Raw genomic sequence first — 26,851 nt, forward strand, 5'->3', positions numbered from 1 at the left:
CCGAGGCCCCGCCCCTGAGCTCGTGGCTGGCCCCGCACCGCAAAATAAAGTTCCAGCTTTCACTCTGCTAGAGCCCCTCGGGTCAAAAGATGTTACTTCTAAAGACTATCATTTAATACATTTGAGACATCATCCATATAAAGTTAGCGTTACTTTTAAAAATTAGAACCTTAATATAAACCAGTAAAAAAATGGGTCTGACCGAGCCTTGGGCAACCCCTGGGGAACCCACCCCAACTCGGGCAGGAGTGAGTAGCCCAGCCCCCGCCCCAACTTGGGCAGGAGTGAGGCAGAGTGGAGTAGGGCCGGCCTTCTCGAAGCCAGCCCCATGAGGCAGAACACTGACTCCAAGAGAGGCCCAAGAGGGACACAGAGGGGACAGCCTCTGTCTGCTCGGAACAAGCAAAGGCTCTCAGCTTCCCAGCCCAGCTGTGCCTCCTTGCTCTTCTCTGCCCCAGACCGTGGCAAAGCCCTTCCCACAAGTCTGCTCCAGGAACGTCAAGGGCAGGCTCACCAGGCCACCGATGAACGAGGGGCCCGGGCTCTTAGGGCAGAGAGGGGAGGAGAAACAGGAAGGAGGGCTGGCGTGGTGAGGCAGGTGTGGGAACCCTGGCCACGTCCCAGTAAGGGCACGCTCACAGCAATGGGGTATGTGTGTGTGTGTGTGTGTGTGGCCGGGGGGCACCAGCAGAGGCTGAGGGGGGTGATGGGCGAAGCCTGAGGACCTTGGGAAAGAAAGAAGCCCACCCCTAGGCAGTGGTCCCGCCAGCAGGGGAGCGACAGGTGGGCACGGCCCTGAGCCCCTGAGCTGCAGAGAAGCCCGTGCGCGGAGTGTCCCCCAGCCTGAGGAAGGGGGCGCCTCGCTGCCCCGGGGGAACCCGCCTTTGTGACGTTCTCGCCTGGTGGAGGGAGGGCCCGGGCCCCTGGCAGTGGGTCTCCGGAGCGCGGGGGAGGGGGCGCTCTGCAGCCTGGCCCGGGCCCCGGGCCCTCAGCGCCCCGTGAGCAGCAGCGATGCCCCGCCCGGGGGGCAGGGGGTCAGTGCAGCACCTGGTCCAGCTCGTACTTCTCACAGAAGCGGCTGGTGAAGGGGAAGCAGGTGAGGTACTCGATCCAGGGCCAGTGCACGGGGTAGACGTAGAGCCAGATGACCAGAGAGGCGAAGAGGCCGGCGAAGACCAGCAGCGAGACCAGGATGAGGGCCCTCTTGCGGTACTTGTCGCTGGTGCCGAAGGTGATGTAGGGCAGGAAGGCGAAGGCTAGCAGCAGGCCGCTGAGGAAGCCGAAGATGTGGGCGATGTTGTCGATCCAGGGCAGGAGGCCGCAGACGAACAGGAAGAGTACGATGGCCGACAGGTTGAGGAAGGCCTTCCAGGGCCGCTCCAGCAGCTGCCAGCTCTGGAAGAGCTCCACGAAGAGGCAGGCGAGGAGGCCGAACTGTGACCCGGCCGGGCCCACCTGGGGCGGGTGGGGGAGGGGAGAAGGGTCATTTCCGGGCGCCCCAGGGGGAAGCCTGGAGCCCCCGGGGACCCGGGTCAGCCTATGGGTGGGCTCCTCCCAGGCGCGGGGACCCTGAACCTGGGGTGGCGGCGGGGAGGGGGTCAGGGAGCAGCCGCAGCAGCTGGGCCACAGCTGGGCTTGCGGCGCCCACGTTTTCTGCAAACTCTGAGGACCTACTACGGGCCCAGTGGGTGGTCAGTGCAATCAACGCGACAGACGAGCCCACTCCAGGCAGCGAACGGCGGGACAGACAGACCCTGAGCGAGCCAACAGCGTTAGACTGAACCGATCAAAAAACTCGCTGTCTCCGTGAGTCTAGAGTGGCTGGGCGTTGGCGATTCCATACAGCTCAACCCACAGTTATGTGACAGGCAGGTAAACAGGCAGGGTCACGGTCACGAAGAGAAAGGAAGCAGAGGCGAACAAAAGGAGGGACAAGATCTGGGAAAGTCGGAAGGGATGCCTGAGCACGACCCAGGGGCAGTGCTGTTCCCCTGCACCCGGGGATTAGGGGATCGGCCAATAAGCCCACAGCTTAGCTGTCCATCTGCTGTTGAACCCGGCGTGGGAGGGCGCCGTGTGTCCCTGTGGCAGAGCCAGTGGGGGGGTGGGGGTGGGGAGCAGCAGAGCCGGCCCCGCCCTCTGCCCCGCCCCTCCGAGTGCCTACCTCCGCCCGGTAGGGGAGGAAGAGGGCACTGGCGAGGTTGCCGGTGATGCCGCTGAGGATGAAGATGATGGCGATGCGGTGCCAGCCGGCCAGCTTCTCCAGGTCCCGCAGGATGGTCATTTGGAAGACCACAGACACGAAGCAGTGCACCACGCTGGGGAGGGGGGCGCACCAGGCATCAGCCGTCCCGCCTCTGCCTGCGGCTGCCAGCCAGGCACCGCAGGGGCAGCGGGGTCTGGAGGCTCGTGGCGGCTGCGCGCTGGCCCGGGAGCCCTCCTCCAGGGGTCTCTGGGGGGCGGGGGCGGGCAGACATCACAGGGGCCTGGCGGGGAGGGGCGGGCAGCCAGGGGCCTTTTACCCAGCGTGGAGGAACAGAGACAGCCAGAGCCTGTAGAACTGATCTGGGACCTCGGGGTTGAGGAAGGGCAGCAGCCCACACACCTTGTCCAAGCAATGCACCTGGGGGCAAGCGCGTGGAGGTCAGTGCCCTCGACCCAGCTGGCCCTGACGTGGGGGGGGGGGGTGCAGAGCCGGGTACCTGCCGCGGGAGGGAAGGCACGAGGCCAGCTCCAGCAGGCTGCGGGGCTCAGCTCCTTACGCTCAGGGCCCCCCGCCAGGCCCTGCCTCACCTGGGAGCAGAGTGTTGCCTCTTCGTGGAAATAGCCGTGCATGAATTCACAGTATTCCCGGGTGGTGATCTCACAGCTGGGGGGACAAGGAGGCCAGGGGGTGCGTCAGGGCCCTGAGGACTCCTGCCCATTCACCTGCTGCTCAAGGCCTGGCCACAGCAGGCATCGCTGGCAGGAAGGGGGCGCCGCTCTGCGGGGACCACAGCTCCGGGGCAAGCTCCCTTTCATTCTGCTCACGCCACGGGTGACCCCAGAGTCACCAGGCAGGGAGGACACTGGCCCGGGGTGGTGGGTGGTGCCAGAGGATACGAGGAAGCTCTGGGCAGGGTGCCCGGGGGCAGAGTGCCTGGGCCGGCTCACCTGCCCTTGGTGCCGATGCAGCACGGGCGGCCCTTGATCTGGCAGTCCATGTGCAGGAAGCCCGTGCGGTTACTCTTGGCCTGCTCTGTGCAGATCTGCCGGGACGGACACCGGGTTGGGCCCCGGGCAGTGGCAGGCATCCCCTCCCTGCCCTTCCCGGACCATGCTCCACCCCGGACACTCACTGGCCACTTGGTGATGTCGTCGGGCCAGATGTGGGCGCCGCTAGAGGCTGGCTCCTCACAGGTTCTGGAGGCAGGGGTGAGAGGGGGCAAAGTGAGGAGCTGTGCCCCGCCCCCCAGCCTGCCACACTCCCCTCCAACATCCCTGCAGGAGCCACGGGCAGGATACGCAAGGCCGTCTTCTCATGGGTGGCCCGGCGGTGGGCCACCCTGGGACCGTACCTGGGGTCCTGATGGCACACTGCCCCCGATGTCCGCCTCTGGCCCAGATCAGACTTGTCCATGGGGGGGCCCGTGTCATCCTGCCACTTGACAAAAGTGGCCAAAGTCTCCTGGAGAGTGGAGGAGGGTTGGTTACGACTAGGCGAATGTCCCCGTGAGAGTGGGCAAGGGACCCTCCAGGACAGGGGCTCTTCCCCTCGTCCCCAGGGCTCAGACCCATCTCCCAGACCTCTACCCCCGGCTGACGCTCCCAAGACGTGGCTTCTGCTCCTCTGGGGAGGTCGGCACCCTCCCCGTGCTGGCCCGTGTACAGGGGTGTGTGGGGCTGGGAAGGAGGGAGGGGATGGTCCTCCCGGGGCCCTCCCCAAGGCTAGGGCAAGCGGAGGGCTGGCCCTACCGAGCAGTCTTTCCGCTGGGTCTGGATGCAGCCCGAGTGGTCATTCTGGACACAGCAGCCCGAGTCCCGCTCAAGGTCTCGCTCCCGAAGCACCAGCTGGTCGATCTGCTGGTCCTTCCGGATGCAGGGCGAGAACTTGGCTCCCAGGTGGATCAAATCGATCTGGGGGAGGGCAGAGAATAAGCGTGGGCCCCGACCTGGCCACTCTGTTGAGTCTCCCCTGAGGGCCCCCTGACGAGGGGGGGGTCCCCTGGGCAAGCCGACCCCCTGCCCAGCTGGGGGTGACGGGGCCCAGGGCCTTCCCGCTGTGGTGCTGTCCCACCCGCCGGGCCCCTCACCGAGCTGGGGCCGATCCAGAAGTTCTCCTGCTGGATGTACTTCACACTCTCATACACACCTTTGTTCCTGAGCACCTGGGGCAGAGGCAGAGGGAGGGCGGTCAGGGGGTTCCCCATGCCAGGGTAGGGCTGAGGGGTAAAGCTGTGGCGAGCCCAGAGCACCCTACTGCATGGGCCAGGTTGTGGCCACGGGAGGGATTCGGTGCCCGATGACGCTTGATGCCTCTCGGGCGGGTGGGACCCCCGGAGCGGAGCACCCCTAACTTAGCCTGGCTCACCAGCTGGGTGGTGACGTGCTGGGCAAAGCCCACGGGTGCAATGCCATACGTGCAGATCACCAGCAGCGTGATGATGACGTGGACGAAGGTCAGCCAGTAGGTGAAGTAGGGCCTGGGGACACAAGCCTGGGGTCAGCGGAGCTGAACCCACATCCCATCCCTCAGTCTGTCGAGCCCATCCCCCATCAGCTCCCCTTCTATTCCCCTCCAACTCATCCTTCGTCACAGTGACATCACAGCCCCTACAGGGGGCGCCTGGGTGGGTCAGTCGGTTAAGCGTCCGACTTCAGCTCGGGTCAGATCTCATGGTTCGTGAGTTCGAGCCCCGCATCGGGCTCTCTGCTATCAGCACGGGTCCTCTGTATCCCTCTGGCCCCTCCCCCACTGGCGCTCACTCTCTCTCTCTCAAAAATAAATACGCGTTAAAAAAAAATGCACTCCAACATGTCTCTCCCTGCTTAAAACCCTTCGATGGCTTCCCGCCACCTTGGAATTAAGTCCAACATCGCCCCCTCCTGCTGGCTGCAAGGCCTTACTGTGCCCACCCACATTCTTCTCTTACAGTTCCTGGAACAAACCACAATCCTCGCGGCCCCAGGGCCTTTGCACACGGTGCCTCTTTTGTCAGAAATGCTCTTCACATCTCTCTTTACCCGGCTAACTCCTGCTCACGCTGGCTGCACCCCTCCTCACCAGTTCACTCTCATTCTCCAACCTCCTTGGGACGCTTGCTATCCTTGTTATTACTTATTTATAATCGGGGTTTAATGTCCATCAGGTCACTGCCCATCGCACACTGGGAGGACTGCACTCCTCCAATCCTCTTATTTCCCCCAAGGTCTCTGTGCACATCCTGCCCCACGCTCCCCTCACTCATAGTCCAAGGTTCTGACCGTCCCTCTGGCCCACCGTGCCCTCCCGGTCTCTCCTGTCAGAGCTGTTCTGGGGCCAGTGGGGGATAGCACTCAACGCACGCTTGTCGACTCACTGCTTTCAGGAGCCAGGCTGAGGATACAGGCCAAGGAAGCAGGGAGGGTGAAGAGGCAGCAAAGCGCCCGGGGACCCCTCCCAGGTGACGCACATGGTCGCAGGGCAACCCCGGGGACTCGTCCCTGCTTCCCTCACCCGCAGGGGGTGCTCGCCAAATGCCGGCTCGGTGAGTAAGGGGGCTGCTGCAGGCGAGGGTCCTGGGGAAGCCGGAAGCTCCCGGGCCTCCCGGGGTGGCCCTCGGCCCTCCTGCCCTCTGCCTGCACCTGAGGGCGGGGACGCCGCCCACAACGCCCGGAGGCGGCCGCCTCACGGCTCACCGGTGGCTGTCGAAGCTCTCCAGCTGGCGCTGCACGGTGCTGCTGATGCTGCGGCGGTAGCTACGGTTCAGCCAGTTGCCCACCACGCCCAGGCCGTAGTGCCGCCTCTTGCGGTCAAAGGCAAAGTGCTTCACCGTGGAGGCGAGGCGCCTGCTGCGCCTGGCCCCGGGCGCCGGGGCTCGGCCAGAGTCCTTCCTGGTGGGGGAGGGCTCTCAGCCGGCTGCCCCCCCCTCCCCCCCCCCCCCCCCCCCCCCCCCCCGCACATCCCAGAAGGGAGCCCGGGAGGGACCTGCTGCGGGCTGGGGGAGCCCTTCCCCACCACACCACTTCCCTCCGCTTGGAGGAAGGCTGCCCAGAACTCACAGAGGGACCTGCACCCCATCGGGGGAGACCGGGGAGGCCGAGCGTGGGATCCCCCGGAAGTAGCTGGCAGAGAGCGGGGGAGACTCAAACACATCGTCGGGCATGGAGCTCATTTCTTCCTGGGGTGGGGTGGAGCGGGGGACACAAAGAAAGACAGCGTGAGGAGCCACTGTCCCAAATACTGCTCCCGACAGCTCAATTCAAGGACAGAACAGAGCGGGACAGGCTCTTGGGGAGGGAGGTGCAGGGCATGTGCCTGGGAGCTCTCATGATTTCCCCGTTGGCACCTGCCCCACCAGGCCCCTGACGGAGAGACAGGGGCCCAGGAGCTCCGCAAGGCAGCATATCCCTCCAACCAGGGGGCCCTTGGATCTGTCAGGGGCTCCTGGCAGCGCATGATCGAGGCCAGGTCACCAGTCCTAACTCCCAGGCCACCCCGTACCCTCTTCCCGAGGCCCACACCCCATGCTTGCCTTACTAAAAAATGAGGAGTCAAATGTGTCTGCCCCATCGACCACGTCCTCCTCCAGGAAGCTGGGGTAGGCAAAGCTGCGTTTGATCACCCGGCACCGCTGTCCCGTGGCATCCAGCACGGAGCGCCCCTGTGACAGGGCAGAGGCACGGGCATCAGGCCCCCCGCTCCAGAGGGACTGTCAAGCCCATCCTCCCTGGGCAGGGCGTGGTCAGAGACAGGGCACCATCTTCCATAGCCCTAAACGTAGCGCTGTCTCCGCAGTTGGCCGTCTTCCTCTCCCTGCTGACGTCCTGCCCTCTGACTTGGGCAGCTAGCTTGCCACCACTCGTTCCGCGCCCTTACTCCCAAAACTCGGGCCATCTGCCCCAGCCCCAGCTCCGCGGCACGGCACACCGTGCCCCTGCCCCCCTCTCTGACCCCCACGTGCCATGCCCCCTCCTACCTCCGGGCCTCTGCGTGGGCCCTTCCCTCTGCTGAGAAAGCTATTCCTCTCCTGGGGAACTTCTTATTTTTCTGGGCTCAGCTCAAGTGGCTTCCCTGACATGAGCCCCTCTCCTGCACCGACCCCGGCACTTATCACACTGACTAGTGACAACTGCCCCCTCGGGCCTGGGGGCTCTCCCGGGGCAGGGACACTGGCTCCTGTCACTCTGCAGCCCCCGTGCCCAGCACATCACAGGGGCCAAGTAAACTCGGGTGAACTGACTGCACATTTCACTTCCGACTCGCCCAGCCCGTGTCGGTGCAGAACCCGGCTTCCCAAACCCTGGAGCGCTGGGGCTGGAAGGCCACGGGCCAGGCCCCGGGCCTCTCTGCCGGGGAACCTCATGCATCCGCTGCCCTTGGCACAGAGGGATGCGCCCAGGTGAGCTCTTGGGGGACGCTCTGGGGGGACAGAGAGGGAGGGAGGGAGGGGCGGCGGGGGCCGGGCAGAGGCATCTTCACCTTGAGGAGGGCGGCGGCAGCCTGAAAGCTCATGTGGGCCACAGACATCCTCTTGCGGCGGGGCAGGTGGGAGTAGCCAGAGCGGACGCTGGTGAAGGATGTGAGGGACAGGACCCCGGGGGTCAGGGGCGGGTGTGGGGCATGGGGCCTGTCCACCTCGTCCGGGTGGCGGAACGCCCGTCCTCGGGCCAGTGGATCCACAATCTGGAAGAGAGGGAGGGAGGGAGGGAGGGAGCAGGTCGGGCCCCTGGGCTCCGTCCCCCGCCACTGCCACCGCCCCTTCCTCCCCCCCCAAACCCACCTTGGGCATCTTGCAGGGTTTTGGAGACTCGGTGCCCTGGAAGGACGGCACCTCCTGGCTGGGGAGCTCCAGGTCCCGCTGGCACGAGGCCTTGAGGCGGCCGTAGCGCACGCTGCAGTGGTGCAGGCTCCTGCGTTGCCAATGCTGCCGCTTCACCTCCCAGTCGCCGCTGACCCCGAACCACTGGGCTGTGCCCCTGCGGGAGCCGAGAGCGCCGCGGGGGTGGGCACGCCGCGGGGACGAAGACCAAAGCGGGCCAGGGCACGTGCAGGGGGGATGCAGGGGGGCAGGGTGCCGTGCACTTGTGTCCAGGGGAGGGGACGTGGGAGGTGACAGCGTGTGTGGGCAGGGGACGACAGGCGACAAGGCACGTGTATGTGTGCAGTGGAGGGGGACAGATCGGCTCCCCGCTTTTGCCCCGGGGTTGGTACCCAATGACCAGCTAAAAGGGGTGGGCAGACCTCCCGGAGTCACTCTGTGGGCCGGTGCCCCCCCACCCCCAGCCCCGCTCCTTGACCCACCCCGCAGGCTCCACCCTGTGACTTTCTACAAGGCACACATCGCCCTTGGGCCTCAGTTTCCCCCCCGGAACACGGTGTTAACGGATTCTCACGTTCCAGCCCTGCAGGGAGGGCCGCTCATTAAGGCCTTCCCGCTCCTTCTAGGAAGGGGACCCAGGGGCCAGGCCCGGAGAAGGTCCGTAGGGCTGCCGGGGACAGGGGGCGGGAAGGGTGCTCACTTTCGAATGCTCTGGGACAGGGAGGCCTGGCGGCGGAAGCCTGGGCGCTTCTCTGAGCTGCCCTCCTGCCATCGTCCCCGTGGCTCCTGGAGGCTGACACTCTTCACGTAGGCTGGGTTCCTGGGCCTCTGGGGGAGGACAGGCTGGGACTTGGTGGAGCCCAGAGCCCGGGCTGGCTCTTTTGTGGCTCCCTACGTGAGAGCACGGAGTTGTTAACAAGCCTCACCCCCAATTTACACGCCCTGAGCTGCTTTCCTTCCAAATGTAAAGTCACCATCTTCTAACTCTTCAGTGACCCCCAGCGTGATTTCCTAGCTCCTGGTTCCCTGTAGGAGGAAGAGCCCCCCGGGGTGAGTGGGTGGCGCCAACACAGCACCCCTTTATGCCCCAGGACACTGTTTCAAGCCTGCTCTCAATGAGCCCTTTATGGAGCGCTGGTCCAGGCTGTTGGAAACGTTGCTCATTTCCATTCTCCACGGGAGCCAGGCGCCGCGGGGTCAGGCTGCTGATGCCCGGCGCGGGGGGCCCCTTCCCCCAAGTGTGACAGCCCTCGCCCCTGGGCGGGGTGGTGTGGCAGGGCCTAGACAGAAAGGGAAACAGCCAGTCCTGGGTGGAACCGGGAGGCTTTCTCAGGACCGCACATCCCACCGGGAGACCCACAGCGATCACCGGGAGACCCGACCCCTGCGCTCGGGGCCCGCTCACTGTGACATCTGGAAAGGCAGGAGGGGGCACAGGCCTCAGTCGGGGCCTACACAGGCAGCTGGGGCTCAGGCAGAAGGGGCCTCCTCCGCCCGAACAGAGCTGTGTGGGCACGGCTGTTGTCTGGGGCAGGGCGGCGAGCCTCCAGGCTGCCCCCTCACCTGTCCCTTTACCTGGGGCAGCATGCTGGCCTGCTCGCCAGGGGCCGCGGTCTCGGGTGGAGGGATGGTGATGGACAGATTGGGCGGCTTCCGGCTCTGCAGGCGGCTGCTGGACACGGAGGAGACGCTCTCGCCATTCTTGTCAGCGGAGGCCATGGCGGGCAGGGGGGGCAGCGCGGCTGGAATGGAAACAGGGAGGGGGGCACGAGTGTGTCGAGAGGTGGCAAGACAGGAGAGGACCGGGGGACCTTGGTGCCAGGGCAGGTGGCCCAGGTCAGGCCTAACTAACTCTGGGGTCTAAACCTCGCAACAAGAGACCGAATCTGACCTGGGTGGGGCATTATTGCAAGAAGGTCTATTTCCGTCCTTCGCCCTTCGTTTGCATTCCAGGCCGGCAGGGGCCTGAGAAGTCCCCACCTTTCCACCTCCTCCCACTGCAGGACCACACCCAGAAAGGAGCCTGAGGGCAAAGGACTGAGCTGCCAGGTGACCTTGGCCGCCTTGTCGGCCTGGTCAAAGTAGGCCAGGGGCCAGAGGGCAGCTTCTTGGGACCCAGAGCCCTGCCTTTGATCTCGGGGCAGGGCCTGGGGGAGGACCAGGAGAAGGCTCCGGGGCCACCCGGTGCGCTGGCCACAAAGAAGAGGTCCACAGCTGTGCGGGGAGCAGGTGCTTTCTGGGTTTCTAGCAAGGAAGTGGCTGCTCAGCCTGATTGCAGATAGAGAGAAAGCCACCATGCTGGTTCCTGTCCCCTGGGCTGCCTGGTTCCTTTTTCAAAGGTAACTGAAATTGCCACCTGTCTGGTACTTCTCTCTTTTCATGGAGGAAAAACGCTATATCCCAACCATAAAAGTGACATGTGCGCAGACCCAGAAGACCTATAAAGCAGAAAGTGAGCTCATGGCCTGCCTGTCACCCCATCTGCCACCAAACAGCCTCTGCAGCTGGAAAAGGACACACAAACTTGGGTTTTACACCCGCTCCTGCCACAACTTTTCTTCCATAGTGTGTGCATCTTGTCCCATCAATGCACACAGAGCTACCCTATTTTTCTTTTTTTTAATGTTTATTTATTCTTCAACGTTTATTTATTTTTGGGACAGAGAGAGACAGAGCATGAATGGGGGAGGGGCAGAGAGAGAGGGAGACACAGAATCGGAAACAGGCTCCAGGCTCTGAGCCATCAGCCCAGAGCCCGACGCGGGGCTCGAACTCCCGGACCGCGAGATCGCGACCTGGCTGAAGTCGGACGCTTAACCGACTGCGCCACACAGGCGCCCCTAATGTTTATTTATTCTTGAGAGACAGACAGAGACAGTGTGAGTGGGGGAGGGGCAGAGAGAGAGGGAGACACAGAATCTGAAGCGGGCTCCAGGCTCTGAGCTGTCCCCACAGAGCCTGACGCGGGGCGGGGCTCGAACTCACAAACCACGAGATCATGAACTGAGCTGAAGTTGGACGCCTAAACGACTGAGCCACCCAGGTGTCCCCTATTTTTCTTTTCTTAAAAAATGTTTATCTAGGGGCACCTGGGTGGCGCAGTCGGTTAAGCGTCCGACTTCAGCCAGGTCACGATCTCGCGGTCCGTGAGTTCGAGTCCCGTGTCGGGCTCTGGGCTGATGGCTCAGAGCCTGGAGCCTGTTTCCGATTCTGTGTCTCCCTCTCTCTCTGCCCCTCCCCCGTTCATGCTCTGTCTCTCTCTGTCCCAAAAATAAATAAACGTTGAAAAAAAAATTAAAAAAAAAAATGTTTATCTATTTGAAAGACAGTGGGGGGTGGGGTGGGGCACAGAGACAGGGAGATAGAGAATCCCCGAGCAGGATCAGCGCAGAGCCCGACATGGGGCTTGAACCCACGAACCGTGAGATCACGACCGAGCCGAAATCGAGAGCCGGTCACACTTAACCCACTGAGCCACACCAGCGCCCCTAGATTTCATTGAGTGACTACCAAGATTTCATTGAGTGGAACATACCAAGGTTAAACCAATTCCAGACTGATGGCAGCTGAGGGTGTTTTTGGCATTTTGGACTTGTGCCTGGTGCTCACCGACACCCCTGCCTAGACCCAGACTGGGTCCTTGTCCCAGCACTAACCCAAGACAAACTTCTAGAAGTGGAGTTGCTGGGTTGAAGAGTAAGTTCATCTTGAATCTCAATGGATCTTGGGAAATGGCCTTGCCAGAAGGAGGTGGCAATTTACTGACTCCGCCCCGATCTGGGGCTTTTCTACTCTCACTCTGGTCACCAGCCCCCACTTCCCCTTTGACTCCACCAGAATCAAGGCCCTCTGCCTGTTCTATTCTCTTCCTTTCATCCCTCACTCTGCCCTTCTTCTGGCTAAAATCTGCGGCTACTTTCTCTCCCCACTTCCCGAAGCTGCTGGAGCGGGTTTGGTTTCTCCTCCCCTCCTGTAAGGCCAGGGGCGCCACATCCACCTGCTGATACAGCAGGGCTGACCCCGGGCTGTGCACGGACGCGGGGAGTCACACGGGAGCCCTCCGGGTAAGGGCATGCGGGGCCGATGTGTGACAGAGGGTGACAGCAGCCGCGTTTGTCCCGAATCTGTCCGTCCCCTCTGTCTCTACCTGGCCTCACCAAAGCTCCCGTCTTCTCTCACCCGAAGGACCACAGGCAGCCTCTCGAACAGTCCACCCGCCGCCCCTCGAGCCCCCACCCTCATGACCGTCCTCTATGTAACAACAAAAGTCACCTTTTAAAAGCACCAATCACACCACATCACTCTCTGCTTAACAGTGTCCCACGATTTCCCATTCTCCCTTAAAACGGAGTCCAAGCTTCTCACTGGGGCCTTTGAGCCCTGAGTGGCTTTGTCTCCTCCTTGCCCCCGACCTGGCCACTCTAGGCCCCCGACTGTCTCGCACCTGCTAAGCTCGGCTAGGGGCGCCGCGAGGGGTCACGGTCAAAAGCATGCTGCAGGTGGGTGGTTCTGGGCTTGACCTGCACAGAGGCCTGCACTTGACCACAGGTCACCCAAGCCCTCACCTTATAATGGGGGAAAGACCTCCCCCCAACCAAGAGAGGCGCCCTGGGCATCAGATGACAGAATGCACGACACACGCCCAGGCTGTATGCGCACACAGAAACGTGGGCGGGTATGTTCACGGCAGCATGTTCAGCAGGGCCCAAAGGTGCAAACGACCCCAATGCCCATCAACAGACAAACGGACCAACAGAAGGTCCCACATACACACAATGGAATGACTAGTCACAAACAGCAGGGCAGCGTTGACATGGTTCAGCAGGGATGAACTTTAAGGATGTTTATGCTAACCGAAAGAAGCCAGACACAAGGGACGCCTGGGTGGCGCAGTTGGTTAAGTGGTCGACTTGATTTCCGCTGAGGTCGTGATCTCATGGCTCTCATGGCTCTGTGCTGAATTAAATGTGAATTATAGCTCAATGAAGCTGTTAAAAAAAGTCTCAGGCAGGTGCTCCCCAAATGTCAGGCCTCTGCCTGCGCTGGTCCCTCCATCCCTACGTCAGATCATCACACGGTGGGACAGGTAGCTCCTTCCTCTCACTCTGGTTCCAGCCGGAGCGCTGCCTCCTCCAAGGAGCCCCCCTTGACTGCCTGAAGCAGCCCCCTGGCCCTCCCCTCCCTTCAAGTCTCTCCGTCACTCTACCCGGGTTGCCTCCCTCTCTCTCTGCCTTGTTCACTGCTGCGCCCCCACCTCCAGAGGAGTCCCGGCCGCAGACAGCAGACAGCATCAGTTCGGACATGTCGAAAAGCAAACAAATGAGCAAAGCAGTTGGTGCCCCTCCCCCCACCTCCTGCTAACCAGGTTCCTACCTTCGGATCTGGGCTGAGCTCACAGCTTCCTGGGTCTTGTCGCAGGGGTCTTTAGAGCATGATCTAGTATGTTCTAGTCCTTCCCTCACTCTCTGCAGATGCTCTGGGGTCAAGTTTCAGCTGTGTGGCAGGTGGACAGACGCAAAGGCAGCCGGTTCCAGGCCGAGCAGGGCAGCTCCTTAGGTGCGCGCAGTCTCTAAGGAAGGAAGGGCAGACTCAAGCAGGCGCGTTGGGACCAAGGACCTTTTAATCTTCCTGACCTCAGTCTCTGCATCTGTAAAATGGGGTAATCCCACCGGCCTCGTGGGTGAGGGGTTAAAGGATATGTTCTTGCCACCTGGAGTAAGAACCCCTCTTGGCGGTGAGCTGGGTGCTCAGATGGCCGGGCAGCCAGGGGGGTCCAGCCTCAGAGGGTTTGCCTAAAAAGCCACCTGCAAGCCCCCCCCCCCCCCGCTCTGGGCTAGGAACCCCAAATCAGGGTGGCCTCTACTTTATTTTTCCCGTTTCAACATAACTTCACTACACACGTTTAACTTAAACACAAAGTGCTGGCTGTCTTCTGATCAACATTTCCTTTCTTCAAAAAAAAATTGCTTTTGGGGGGAGCGCCTGGGTGGCTCAGTCAGTTGAGCGCCCGACTTCGGCGCAGGTCATGATCTCACGGTTTGTGGGTTCGAGCCCCGCGTCGGGCTCCGTGCTGACATCTCCGAGCCTGGAGCCTGTTTCGGATTCTGTGTCCCCCATTTCTCTATGCCCCTCCCCCGCTCACACTCTGTCTCTCTCTCTCTCTCTCTCTCTCAAAAGCGAATAAACATTAAAAAAAATTTAAAAAAAATTTTTAATGTTTATTTTTGAGAAAGAGCGTGAGCGGGTGAGGGACAGAGAGAGAGAGGGAGACGCAGAATCAGGAGCTGTCTCCAGGCCCTGAGCTGTCAGCACGGAGCCCAACATGGGGCTCGAACTCACAAACCGCGAGATCACGACCTGAGCTGAAGTCGGACGTTCAACTGACTGAACCACCCAGGCTCCCTTCAACATTTCCTCTCGATTAGAGTAAGGCAGGTATTTCAGACAGTGTTCAAATGATTCAGAAGTCGTATTCGTTCTTTTTTTTTTTTTAGAACATTTTTTAAAATGTTTATTGAGAGAGAGAGAGAAAGAAAAAGAGGGAGACAGACCAAGCAGGTGCCACACTCAGCAGAGAGCCCAACATGGGACTTGATCCCATGAACCGTGAGATCACGACCTGAACTGAAATCAAGAGTCAGACGCTAAACCGACTGAGCCACCCAGATGCCCCACAAGTTGTGTTCATTCTTTAAATGATTTATCCAGGTCACATCCACACAACATAAGATCAAGCATCTGAAGGTAAAGAACTCTGTGATATTTCGCTCTAGGAGCTCCCGCACAGGGCACACTCTGCAGCAGACCCTCGGGGAGCAGAACCCTGACAGCTACCAGAGGCAGGACAGGTTAAGTATTCCTGTGCAACCAGGCCTGGCTTGGCCCTTCACACGCATTATCCCATTTTGTCCTCAAGACACCTTTCAAAACAGACATCTGCCATCGCTCCCCTTTTGTGGCTGGGAAGGGAGGAGGCTCAGAGGGGTTAAGTAACTTGCCCAAGCTCACACAGCCAGGAAGGGAACAGGTGGGTCTCTTTAAGAAACAGGAGCCACCCCCCACCCAGCCCAAAGCTAGAGCACACTGGGGGCTGGATGGCCCCCTATCAGGGTGACAGTGGAGTCTAGCCCAGAGGGAAATTATACTCGATGGCACTTAGACTGTGTTCCTCAGAGGCCCGGGGTTACCAAGAGGGGCCCAAGGGGCTGCCGTGGGGCCCACCAGAGGCTGGGGGCCGGTCTGCGCCCTCCCTCTGACTCCATGGGGCAACAAAGGCTTCCAACCATAGGAGGAACTTTGGGGGGGGGGGGAGTGGGTGCCAGAGGGGGTCCTGAGGAAGAGCTGGGGGCCCGGGATGTTTCTGCTTTGGGTTTGACCAACAGACTCAAGCATCCTTCTTTCTTCCGCAAAGTGCTGGGAGGCCCGACCCCACACCTCAGGGCAGACTGGCCGTGGACGACGAGGCTGCCCAGAGATCACGGGCAGATGGGCCTTAGCGTTGGGCCAGCTGGCTCCTCAGATCCCACTTCGCGTCTGCTCTGGGGACAGCTCCCAGACAACTGCCTCACCTGGGGCCCCTGCACGGAAAGTTCTCCAATTTAGTTTCCTTTGGGACCAGGGTGCAGTGAGAGGGCACCAGGCAGGCACTGTCCTGGGAAACTGGCACCAAGGAGGGAGGGAGGCAGGCGGTGGAGGAAGGCTGGGAGAATAGGGCTGCCGAGTCCAAGCTTGGGTGAGCTCATCAAGCATGTAGGATCCTTCTGGAACTCAGGGCTGGTCACACTTGCCTGGAGTAGATACCCAGGGCCCTTCAGAACCTGCCCTGACCCCCACCTGATACACCAGTGTCCCTGCAGATTCCCAAACCCCCACTTTCTTGTCTGAGGCCCTGCACCTGCCCTGGCCGCACAAGGCTCCACCTTGTCTGCCTGGGCGACGCCAGGTGAAATGTCACCTCCTCCAGGAAGTCTGCCCTGTCACCAGACAGAACGAACCACTTTCTCACTTGCCTCTCCTGGCATTCTGCAGAGATCTGCCCGTGCGTAGGCCTGGGCCCTGGGCAGAGGCAGGTCTGGGCAGAGGCAGGTCTGGAATAATCAGGCCCCTGCTAAGGGCTGATGGGATGGGAGGCAGGTGGGAGTGGGGGTGCATGCGTGGCTGCAGACTGTCAGTCCACATGGACCCTGGACCAAAACTACCTCCCCCCATCCTGCACCCAGCCCACTCTGGAAAGCTCCACAAAGTGCCCACTGCCCTGCTGTGGCTCTGTGACCAGATGCTGTCCCAGGATGAGCCCCCACTGGGTCCCCCGTTCCCCCCTCCCCAGCACAGCCCAGACTCCCCAGCCTGGGACCCGCTGTGTTGCAGACCATCTGTGCCACTGTCTTGACAGAAATAAGGGCAGACACAACCTTGGGCGGTAGGACTGGGGAGACCGGACCGGCCCCAGGGCACTTCTGGGGGTCACAGGGAGAAGCGGCCTGGCCCTGGAGAACAGAGGCAGGGCTGCGCGCGTGCCTTCCTGGGGCGCAGCATGGTACCCAAGGCCATTTTCACCATCTTCGTGGCCCAGGCCACATCCTGGCCTGTAAAGAAACTTTACCCTCCCCCCTCTCCTTCACTGCTAAGCAAGGGAGTTGGACGAGGTGATGGCCCAGTATCGATGCCCACGAGGCCCACACATTTAGTACAAAACACCACTTTCCCACAGCCCCTCTCCACCATGGAGGGGTGAGCCTGCTCCTGAGACTGACCCCAAACTTGTGCAGAAGCACCAGAATCCCAGTTCCTTCCCGAGAGCGGCAGGGGGCAGAGGGTAGGGCCGGTAGTGTGGTGGGGTCATGGAGGAACCCAGACAGAAAGTGCTGGAGTTTTGGGAGCACCCCGCCCCACACATGTCTCCCACGCCCCAGAAATGCTTGCTCACTGCAGAGGAAATTGTGACATCCTGGGACCGGGCTTCCTCCTGGCCCACAGTCACATCCGCTGCTCCAAGACCCCCTGGGTTGGTGCAGCGGCCAGCCTCCGGGCCGGGGTGGGGGCAGCGTGGAGAGTCTGAGAGCCTGTCCCACCCAGCGAGGCCAATGCCACCTGCCCAAGCTGGATCCTGGCCTCGCTGGGGCCCTCCCCCAGAAGGACCTTCAGCCCCTGCCCAGAGTAGTTGGAAGACTTCGAAGGGGCCTGGGTAGGGAGAGGGGACTGAGGGTGGAGTCCATCCGTCGTGGGGTGGGGTGGGGCAGATCCAAAGAAAAAGTGAAGTGCACAGTTCAAATGACCCAGAGGGACCCAGGGGCTGACACTCTGTCACCCCTGCACCACGCCCACAACCAGTGGTGTGACCCAGCTGCCGGCAGCCAGGCGCACATGACAGAAACGCAGACTCAGAAAGCACTCAGTGATGCCCACAGAAAACCTGGTTTCCTCAAAGGGTGGGGCTGGGCACTACCAGCTAAGCCCTATCCCGCCAGTCACAGCCCGGCCTCGGCCGGAGAGGTCCCCTGCCCGAGATCTGGCAGCGCACATCCAGACGGGGCGCTGGAGGGGCCCCCAATCCCTTCCCCACCTGCCTGTCACCGATGCACCCTAGCAGGTTTCTGAATGCTCCCCTGGTCTTGCCCATGGTGGACGGGGTCTCCGGAATCCCCAGCCTCTGAGGACTTCACGACCCAGGGCAGGGAGTGAGCCGCGGCAGCTGACATCAGCGCTTAGCCTGCGTGTGGCCAGAACTGGGGACCAAGGGGAGGGAGGGAGGGACTCGGGCAAGGGGCAAGCATGCCCTCTGGTAGAGGACAGAGGGAAACCACTACCAGCCACCAGATCTGATCAGGAAGTTCAGGGGACCTCCTGGGGGGGGGGGGAGGGGGGCGGCACAGGTCCCCTGAACCGAGGAAATAAAGAAACCGCCACTTGGCCGTGGTGGGTGAGTGGGCCACGGGAGGTCCAGAGGGAAGGGAGGCGGCTCGGGGCTGCGGGGAACCTGTCTGTCCCCTGATGAATCACAGGATGACGGGATGACAGGATGACGGCCAGGGGCAAGGAAGTGGCCTCTCTCCCCTGTTTCCCTGCCACAGAAACTGAAACCGGCCTGTCCCTCCGCCACAGCCCTTCTGGGAACCAGGTCGTTTTTAGAAAGCTGCGAAGAGGAAGCTGGCCCTCACCCACTGTGCAACCCCCAGGCAAACCCTGGCTTCTGCTGACCTCGGGAAGTTGCTCCAGCTCGAGGCCCAGGCGCTTATGTAAAGGCGGTCGTTTGTCTAACCCGTCTCCCTATGGGCTTCCTGATGGCCAGTGAGTGACTCACCCGTGCACCTCCCTGCCCTGCTCAGTGGGGCCGGGAGCAAAGGCCAGGAGAGTGCAGAGGCGACTCTGAGGGCCGGGGATCAGGACTTAGGAAGGCAAGGGACGCGGGGAGACGGAAGGGGAAGGGACCACCACGTCCCCCTTGGAGGCTTTGAACTCCAAGTCACTCCCCGGTCAGAGTTAGAGAAGCCAGCAGGAAGTCTCCGCGGGCCTCTCTGTCCCTTCCGGCCAGCACCCACTTCCCCACTACACTGGCACCTGCGCTCAGCCCAGCCTCACCCTGCCCTGCACAGGGAGAGGCCGCACCCACAGAGGACCCCGGCCCAGAGAGCCCCCATGTCTTCACCCCCACACCTTTAAGGGCTTTGCTCACACTCAGTTCAGAAGGTAAAGAATGGAGAGGAGGGGGCACAGCCAGGGGCTCGAGGACCTGCTGGCTTGTCCCCACTGTCCCCACCAGACCCCAGGTTCTGGATTCCCCTTGAGCCAGTTAGAGTGGCTTAGGTAGCAGGGCCGACCACAGACCCAGGAAGCGGGCCCCGGGCTCCAGGCTGAGGCTGTGAGCCTGTGGGAGTCCGGGGTGGGGAGGCCAAGTTCTTAGAGCGCCGCAGACCCCGACGCCCCTGTGCAGTATGCATCAGCTTTCTCAGGACCGCGTGCCAGCGGGGCGGGCGGAGATGTGAAGGCCCCGTCCTCTGTGGGGGCCCTGGGCCCAGGAAACTGGCTGAGCTGGATGCAGCAGCCGCTGGCAACATGCAGGGGCAGGCAGGCGGCACTCAATGCCGCCACGTGTCCCCAGCTGGACACAGTGCTGGGCCCTGCCCTCCAAGGTGCCCTCTGGGACTTTCTGGACTCCAGAAGCTGCTCGTAGAAGCACACGAGGGGACAGCAGCTGAGCAGGGGTGCACGTGCCCTTCCACACCCCAGGAAAGCAGCAGCTCCCAGAGCCTAGGGGCCAAGTGCAGCTTGGGGACAATAGAAGAAAGGGAGCACAGGGGCCCGTCCTGGGGTGCTCTGCCCAACGGCCCAGCCTCCTCTGGGAAGGTGACACATTCTGTCCCAGTTCTGTTACTCCCTGAGCATCACAGTGAAGAAGGGAGGAGGCAGGGGGGCTAGGCAGCTGGGTGGCTCAGTTGGCTGAGTGTCGGTTGAGCTCAGGTCGTGCAGTTTGAGCCCCACATCGGGCTCACTGTATTGAAGCTGAGGTCGGCACACGTGGAGCTCACGTCAGGTCCTCTGTCCCTCTCTCTCTGCCCCTGTCCTGCTTGCTCCCTCTCTCTCAAACATAAACTTTACCTATCTAAAAAAATTGTTTTGTAATGTTCATTTTTGAGAGAGAGGGAGGCACAGAATTCAAAACAGGCTCCAGGCTCTGAGCTGTCAGCACAGAGCCCGACGTGGGGGTCGAACCCACAAACTGTGAGAACCTGAGCCAAAGTTGGACGCTTAACAGACTGAGCCACTCAGGTGCCCCCCAAATAAATAAACTTAAAAAAAAAAAAAAAAGAAAAGGAAGTGGCATCGGGGGTCCAGAGGCCCTGACTCTTTCTGGGCCAGATACCGGGGCAGAAGAGGCTCCTAGAAAGGGAGGACACAACGCTGGATGCCATGTTGACCCGAGCTTGGTGCAGACTGGGCTTTGCTCCAAACAGGCAAGAAGATCTGTCTCTCTTAGGATCCTGCCGCGCTGGGAATTGGTTTTTGTTGTGTTTTCAAGTTTATAATTGTTATAATTTCATAATCTCTGCATCCAACGTGGGGCTGGAACTCACAACCTCGAGATCAAGAGCCAACCCTTGAACCAACCCAGCCGGGTGCCCCTGGCAGTTGGGTTTTCATTGGCTGAGGCCCAGCCCATGCTCAGTGGTTGGGGGAAGGATGGGGTCCAACATCGGATGGGGAGCGGGGCGGGCCTACTTCACCCCTGCTGGAAGCTCCCTGACACCGAGGGGTGACCAGACTGTTTCCAGACAGGACCACACTCAGTACACAGAGCAGGGCTCTGTCTTGAGTTTGCAAGGGTGGGGTCCACCTACTTTTCACCCACCTCCTTGTGGCCTGGCTCCAGACGGTGAAAAGACGGTCCAACTGGGGCACCTGGGAGGCTCCGTCGGTTAAGTGACTCTTGACCTTGGCGTAGGTCGTGATGTCACGATTCATAGGTTCAAGCCCCAGCTCAGAGCCTACTTGGGATTCTGTCCCTCCCTCTGCCCCTTCCCCCCTTTCTGTCTCGTACGCTCTCTCTCAAAAGAAAAAACAAACACTGTCCAACTGGGGGAGACAGGGGCCCAGCCCTAAATGCTGTGTGCTGCAGGCAAGCCGCTTCACATCTCTGACCCTAGTCTGCTTATGCATAGCCTCCTTCATAGAGTCTGAAATCTAGGTGGCTTTGTCACCATTAGCCAGGGCTCACTTGGGTGGACATTCAGCAGAGGGACAAAGGCTTACCATAGTTTATGCAGAGGTAAGCACCTTGCCCACGACCACTCAGCCGGAAGTCAGGCCCTGGGCTGTCCTGGGTCCCCCTCACTTCTGGAGGCCCAGGCCGGCCCCACGGCTGGGAGGGAGCATGCCAGGCAAACAGTTTTCAGCTTGTAAACAGTCATTAAGGTGCTAATAAACCTGACTTCCCAGAACCCTGCCCTGGAGCTTGCTGCTTCCCTCCAAGGGGCTGGTCCCAGCCCCAGTGGCTGCTAGACCTTCAGGGCCCTTGGACCCGGGCTCATCCGGGCCATTCAGACAGGGGAATGTGGGGATTTGTAAACCCTACTCACCGAAGTCCCTGCGTCACTTTGGGGCAGCATGGATTCTCCTGTTGAGGAATGAGGAGGGCTGTGGGGAGGACAGAGACAGGACTCAAACCCTGGCCTGGCCACCTACTTGCTGGGAGACTCTGAGCGATTTGCCAGAGGAAACTGAGCCTCGGTTTCCTCTGCTGTGAAATGGGGGGATGCCTCCCCCATCCAACAGACAGGACATGGGATTATGAATGCACAGAACCCAGGCCGCTATCGCTGGCCAGTGATTGGTAGCTTCTTTTATTCCTGGTTGACCACGGCTCACTTGGGTCCCTACATCTGAGCCAAGAGCCCCAGTGGTAACAGACCTCTATTTGACAGGTGGGGAAACTGAGGCTCAGAGAAGTCAAGTCACCTGTCCAAGGCCCCAGAGTTAGGGGGTAGTGATGCCTCTTGCCACCCTGGCACTGGTGAGGCAAAGCGGCCACAAAATGGGCCTGGGGTGGTGACCGAGTGGTCCATGGGCTGGGGGCGAGTGTAGGTGTGGGCCACTGAGACTCAGGAGTCCCTCCCAGCAGCCCCTAGGCAGAAATGACATCACCTGGCACTTAGGTAGTGCTTCTCAGCTTATCACAGGGTTTTCTCAAACATTCTCTCACACTGCCCTTACCTCATCATCGCCAGTGAGATCAAGGGCTCAGGCCAGATTTTAGTGCCAAGTCCTGCTCTGGCCCCATCCCACAGCGGGTCCCCCACCTCCTGTCTCAGGCCTTCTGGGGGCCACCCTGGAGGCCTGACCTGGGGAGGGCCATCCGGAGAGGACAAAGATGCTTCCTGCCGTCCGGCAGGGGCGGGACCCCCCGAGGATGCTCTTGGCACAGGCTGTGGGGCCGCACGTGGGAGGTAGAGGAGGCAACCAAGGCTCTGAATGGCTTACCCCGTTCCTGGCCCCAAGAGCCCGGCCGGAGGGAGCAGAGCTGAGGGTCACCGCCGCCATGACCCCCTCGCCCCCCCATCACAAAAGCTGGGGGCGGGGGGGCGGGGCGGGGCAGGGAAAAGCCCCGGCTGGGAGAAGCCAACAGTTCCTGGTCTGAGACTCCACCCCCACTTGGAAACCCACCCTCCCGTTGCCTCTTCCCTCCGCCTCTCGGAGCTGAGGTTCCCCACCCCGGATCAGCCGCCCTACAGAGTAATTCTAGCACTGTTCCCCAGCGTGTTCTTATCGAGTCCTCCCCAGAGCCCACGAGGCAAGGCCCCTGTCGTCCCCACGGGCCTGTGCCAAGGGCCACAGACACGCTCCTAACAGCAGGCGTGATGCCACTATCGTGACAGCTCCTACCTCAGGCTCCCGGCCCCCAAGGCTTCACGTGCGACACCACTGGAATCCTCCCGGCAACTCGTCCCGAGGCTCTACTGTTACCCCACTGTATAGCTGAAGAAACTGAGGCACGGGCTCTAAGTGACCCTCATCCTACTGACCGCTATCTCCTAGGCCACTGTGCCCGCCAGCTTCTGGGCCTTGCTTCTTGGCTCCCCACGCTGGGAATCCCCCGCCTACGGCACCCTCCTGGCCGGCATCCCTGATTGGCATTGCCCACTTAGCTCCGACCATTTTCCTAGCACCCCGCCCCCACAACATGCCTTCTGGCAGCGTCTGAACGGCAGACAAATGACTTGTGTCTGGGTCCCCGGGTAAGCGCACACAGTGACGGAACGTGGACACAGTGCTCCTACTTCCCTGAAGACAAGGTGATGAATTCTTATTTACACACGTCCAACTCCCATTAGGGAAGCAACAGTAACTTTATGGGCTGGGTGGGAAAAGCCCTTGTTTTCCCCCCAGTGACGGGACAGGTGGGGCCACGTGCCCTGGCCTGTATCCTCGGAGCTGGCTTCGCCCGGTCGCCTTCCCAGCCCGGCCACCACGGGTGAGTTTGGCCTGCACTCCCAGTGGCCACTGACGTCCCCGCCAGTCCTCCCCCCAGCCTGGCTCAGCTGGATGGGAACCCGGGAGCAAACGGGTGAGCTCACTCCGGAAATCCCCGAGGGTGGCCAGGGTAACACTGCTCCAAAGTGGGTGGTACAGGCCGGAGGGGATGTGCAGAGATGGGGGGGGGGGGGGGGGGACAGCCCAGAGAGCACATCTCCCCAGATGCCGCACCGCGAGGCAGGCGGGAGGCTGGGCCCCCCCCCCCCCCCCCGATGCTGCTACCACTCGTCCCGAACCAAAAAGAAGTGGCAGGTGGCTCGCTGAAGTCACCTGGGCAGGAGCAGGTACGGGCATGCACAGACACACCCCCTCGGCGTCTTCCTGCTCTTATCTGCCGTCTCATCGGGCACAGTCTGTTGTAGGTTGACGGGAACCCTCTGAAGGGCTCCAGCCACCGGTAAAAACACCACCACCGACGAAGAGCCAGGCTCAGACCCCGGTGGGCCTCTACAAGGTATTTGTGCCGTGGTTAATTCCTCCTCTGAGAAGAACAGAAGTGCCCTCCTGGGCAGTGTGGGTCTGTGCGTGTGTGGGATACCACGGAGACCTACAGCTCACAAATGAGCGAACCAGATAGGAGTCAGCTGGCCGTTTACCAGCAGGTGGCACAGGGTTTTGGGGCTGGGCCTGGGAACCGCGGCCCAGGTTCAATATCAGGCTCTACTGCCTAATTCCTGAGCAGCTTTGCACAAGTCTTGAATGCTGCTTTGTGCCACGAGAGACACTAAAGACAGAGGCCCCTGTTCCGGGGTTTTCGATCAACAAAAAGACGGCAGTGCCATTCCAGCCCTTTGAAGTTTAAAAGCAAAACAGCCGACAACGACAAAAAACAAAACCCACCAAGAAAACCCCCCAGAAACTGCCACCTGCCCTTTTGCCCTGCCAGAGTTCTGGGGGGGTCCAGGAGGCCAGGGTCCAGAAGTGAACAGAACGTGGACAATGGACACTGTCAGGAAATGGGAAGGGAGGGCAGTGGAGTGGCCCGGGCTCCTGGGCAGGGACAGTGTCTTCATTCCATCCCATCCTTATAGGACAGCCCCCCACCCCCCCGCCCCAGCCCCTGAGAACTGAGCCAACATTTCTGAGCCCCATTCAAAGGACTTGTCGTCCCTACTGGGGTTCCCCTGGCCTGTCCCTTGGCTAACATCAGGAGCAGGGGCTGCCTCGCTCTGCCAGCTGGGGGACCCACCCTGGGGCCTCTTGTCTAACCCAGGGTTCCCACAAGCCACAGAGGACCTTTTTATTGCCGGAGGGAAGCAGATTGGAGAGCCACAAGGAACTAGAAGCCTGTCAGTCCTTGGATGTTATTTTCCTGGTGTAAATAACCAGAAGAGTTAGGTGTCAGGTTAGAAGGGAAAATTCCAGCAGGTCACATGGCATTAGGCGTCCATGCCTGTCTCAGCAATCCAGCTTTGGGAAAATCTATGAGAACAGAGTTGTCCCCATTCCCTCCCCCCCCACCAGGGGGATATTTGAGCTGGAGGGCTGTCCTGGCTCACCCTGCATGGGAGGCTGCCTTAGGGGTGAAGCACTCCAGGACTGAGCCTTGAGAGGGCCCTGTGCCCAGCCCCTGGGACTCAGCTCCTCCCCCACAGCACCCAGACCTGCTTCCTGTAGGGCCCCCGCTTTGAGCAGGGAAGAGGCAGGCTGATGGCACCAAAGGAAGTCCTATTGCTGGGGGAATAACTGCCCTCACAACTGAAGTTTACTCTGTTCTTCTCCTAAGCCCTGGGGAAACTGAGGCAAGCAGGGGCAGTCCAGAAGTAACTTGACGGGCCAGGTGCGGCTCCAGGGTCTTTCAACCTCAGCGCAGCAGTGACATTTTGAGCTGGTTAATTCTCTGTGGTGGGAAGCTGCCCTGGGCACCGTAAGACGTTTTTAGCAGCATCCCTGGCCTGTACCCACCAGATGCCAGTGGTAACACTCCCCTCCTTCTCCTGAGTTGTGACAACCAAAATGTCTCCAGACATGATCAAGTATCTGCTGGCACCAAAAGTCAGTCCCCTGCTTGCCCCTCTGCCCTCCCTCCGAAGTGGCAGGAACACAGAGGCTGGGTTCATCCTTTCACCAGCAAATGTCACCAACGCGGGGTCCTAAATTATTTGGGAACCAGAAGCCAGTTCACGTGTGGGGTCATCTGGCAAGTCTCTCTCCCCCCCCCCCTCCGGCCCCCTTTAGCCTTTCACCCAGTTAGGCAGGGGCTGAGACCTCAGCTTCCCCTCTGCCCTGGGATGGGAGAGTATGTCTAGCAGACATAATCCTTTCTAACCCGCACCTAACCCAAGGCCCTTGGAGCAACAGAGGGGACTACTGGGTCCAATTTCTGAGCTCCGACCTAAACTTGCCGTGAGTCCACTCTCCCGCACCTGTTTCCACCCTGGCGAGGCTGAAAGCGGCCAGGCGGCGGCCCGCTGCTCGTCCAGGAAGAGAAAGGGGAGGGAAGGGTCTGAGTTCCAGGAGCTTCTGAAACGAAGGCGAGACTGCGCGGTCCTGTACCCAGACAGTCCCCTCTCTTCCTCCCGGGGGCTTTACACTTCTGCCCAATCGTCGTGCCCCCTACATCTGGTGACCCGTGGCCAAGGGACCTCTTAGGCGTCTCGCCCCAGCCGAACCCCAGGGACCGGCAGCCCGGGTCCAGCAGCCCCGTCCGAGCCCAGCCCCGGCCTCTAGCCTCGGGCGCGGCCCACGTGGGGCCCGAGCGCTCCGCAGGTCGGGCGCCCTCGCGGGCCCCGCACAGCAGCCCCAGGCCGGGCCCGCGCCGGACCCCGCGGACCCCTCTGACGCCTGCGGCCCGGCCGCCGCGTGCCGAGCTCCGCCCTTCACCCCGCGCTCACCTCCCTGCGGCCCCACGTCCCCGGGACGCAGCTCCGAGCGGCGCCGGCCAGCGGCTGGGCGGTGGCTCCTGGGGGCGGGGCCCCGGCGCTCCGCCTCTTCCCTACCTGCGCGCGGGCGGAGGGGGCGTGGCCTGGCGGTCTGGGGCGGGACCGGGCGGCCCCGGCGACCTGGGGCGGGGCCTGGCGGCCTGGGGGCGGGGCTCCGGGTGGCGCGGGAGTAGGCTGCCCGCCCCGGGGCGCCGGGGGGCGGGGGGGGGGGGGGCTCGCGCCCCTCGCTCTGCGCTCCGATCCCTGGTTTGGGGGCGGGCATCCCCGCCTGGGGAGAGCCCTGTTTTCTACGGGAGCCGGTCTCTTCCAGGCGTCGTCCTCTCCTCCCGGGACAAAGCGCATGATCTAGGTCTGAACTGCCATCACGTCACCCCTCCCCCCCCAAGGAATAGTCACTCCAGTGACGACCACCCCCCCCCCCCCATCCCGCTCCTGCCAGCGCTCTCATTCTAAGGCCAAGTGGACCTGTCCCTCGAACCTTTAGCCGCTCACTTTCCCTAAAACGCATTTGGAGCATCTCGATTACTCCTCGTCCTACTGCAGCTCCCGCCTCCAGCAAGCCTCTGATCTCTGCCCTCCTCTGCATCCTCCCGGGGCGGACGCGCGCTCCTAGGCCGAGTCTTGCTCCACTTCCTCCGCCCCCGTCCGACCCCCACACGAAGCCGCGGGTAGGAGTGTTTGCCGCTGAGCGAAGCACGCGCTGGGTGCCTGCGGGCGGGGGCGGGGAGGAGGGGGGAGGGTGTCTCTGGAGGGAGTCCCGGGAATCTTCTTTAGGGCCGACCCAGTGAAAACTCACGTTGTCTCTGGCCCGACGACACACGACCTTCCTGATGGGGCAAAACCTTGGTTCACACGGGTGCCTGAAGCAGAAGAGGAAAGCGTTCAGGATCTGGAGATTCGGTGAGGCCAGCCTCGGGGACAGGGTGGCCTCAACCCAGGCCC

General features: G+C 61.5%; 1 protein-coding gene across 5 annotated transcripts; it reads right to left on the reverse strand.

The window, feature by feature from the left end:
* Positions 1-92: 92 nt before the first annotated feature.
* Positions 93-26,851, reverse strand: RHBDF2 (rhomboid 5 homolog 2). Of its 5 annotated transcripts, XM_047833038.1 has the most exons (20): positions 25,862-25,929; positions 21,074-21,131; positions 13,374-13,569; positions 9,576-9,742; positions 8,701-8,891; positions 7,962-8,157; positions 7,661-7,864; positions 6,714-6,842; positions 6,241-6,359; positions 5,878-6,072; positions 4,571-4,682; positions 4,293-4,367; positions 3,955-4,116; positions 3,558-3,667; positions 3,339-3,402; positions 3,154-3,248; positions 2,794-2,869; positions 2,523-2,623; positions 2,165-2,318; positions 93-1,455 (listed from the first exon to the last, which is right to left on the reverse strand). In XM_047833038.1, exons 4-20 carry the CDS (start codon positions 9,717-9,719, stop codon positions 1,036-1,038), a joined length of 2,547 nt encoding a protein of 848 aa, XP_047688994.1. In that variant the 5' UTR covers positions 9,720-9,742; positions 13,374-13,569; positions 21,074-21,131; positions 25,862-25,929; the 3' UTR covers positions 93-1,035. The 5 variants fall into 5 exon arrangements, with proteins under 5 accessions (XP_047688994.1, XP_047688995.1, XP_047688997.1 ...); XM_047833039.1 differs by lacking the exons at positions 21,074-21,131; positions 25,862-25,929 and adding an exon at positions 26,706-26,851; XM_047833041.1 differs by lacking the exon at positions 21,074-21,131 and having other exon boundaries at positions 13,374-13,567; positions 25,862-25,933.

Source organism: Prionailurus viverrinus, chromosome E1, assembly GCF_022837055.1.
Source record: "Prionailurus viverrinus isolate Anna chromosome E1, UM_Priviv_1.0, whole genome shotgun sequence".
Lineage (NCBI taxonomy): Eukaryota > Metazoa > Chordata > Mammalia > Carnivora > Felidae > Prionailurus > Prionailurus viverrinus.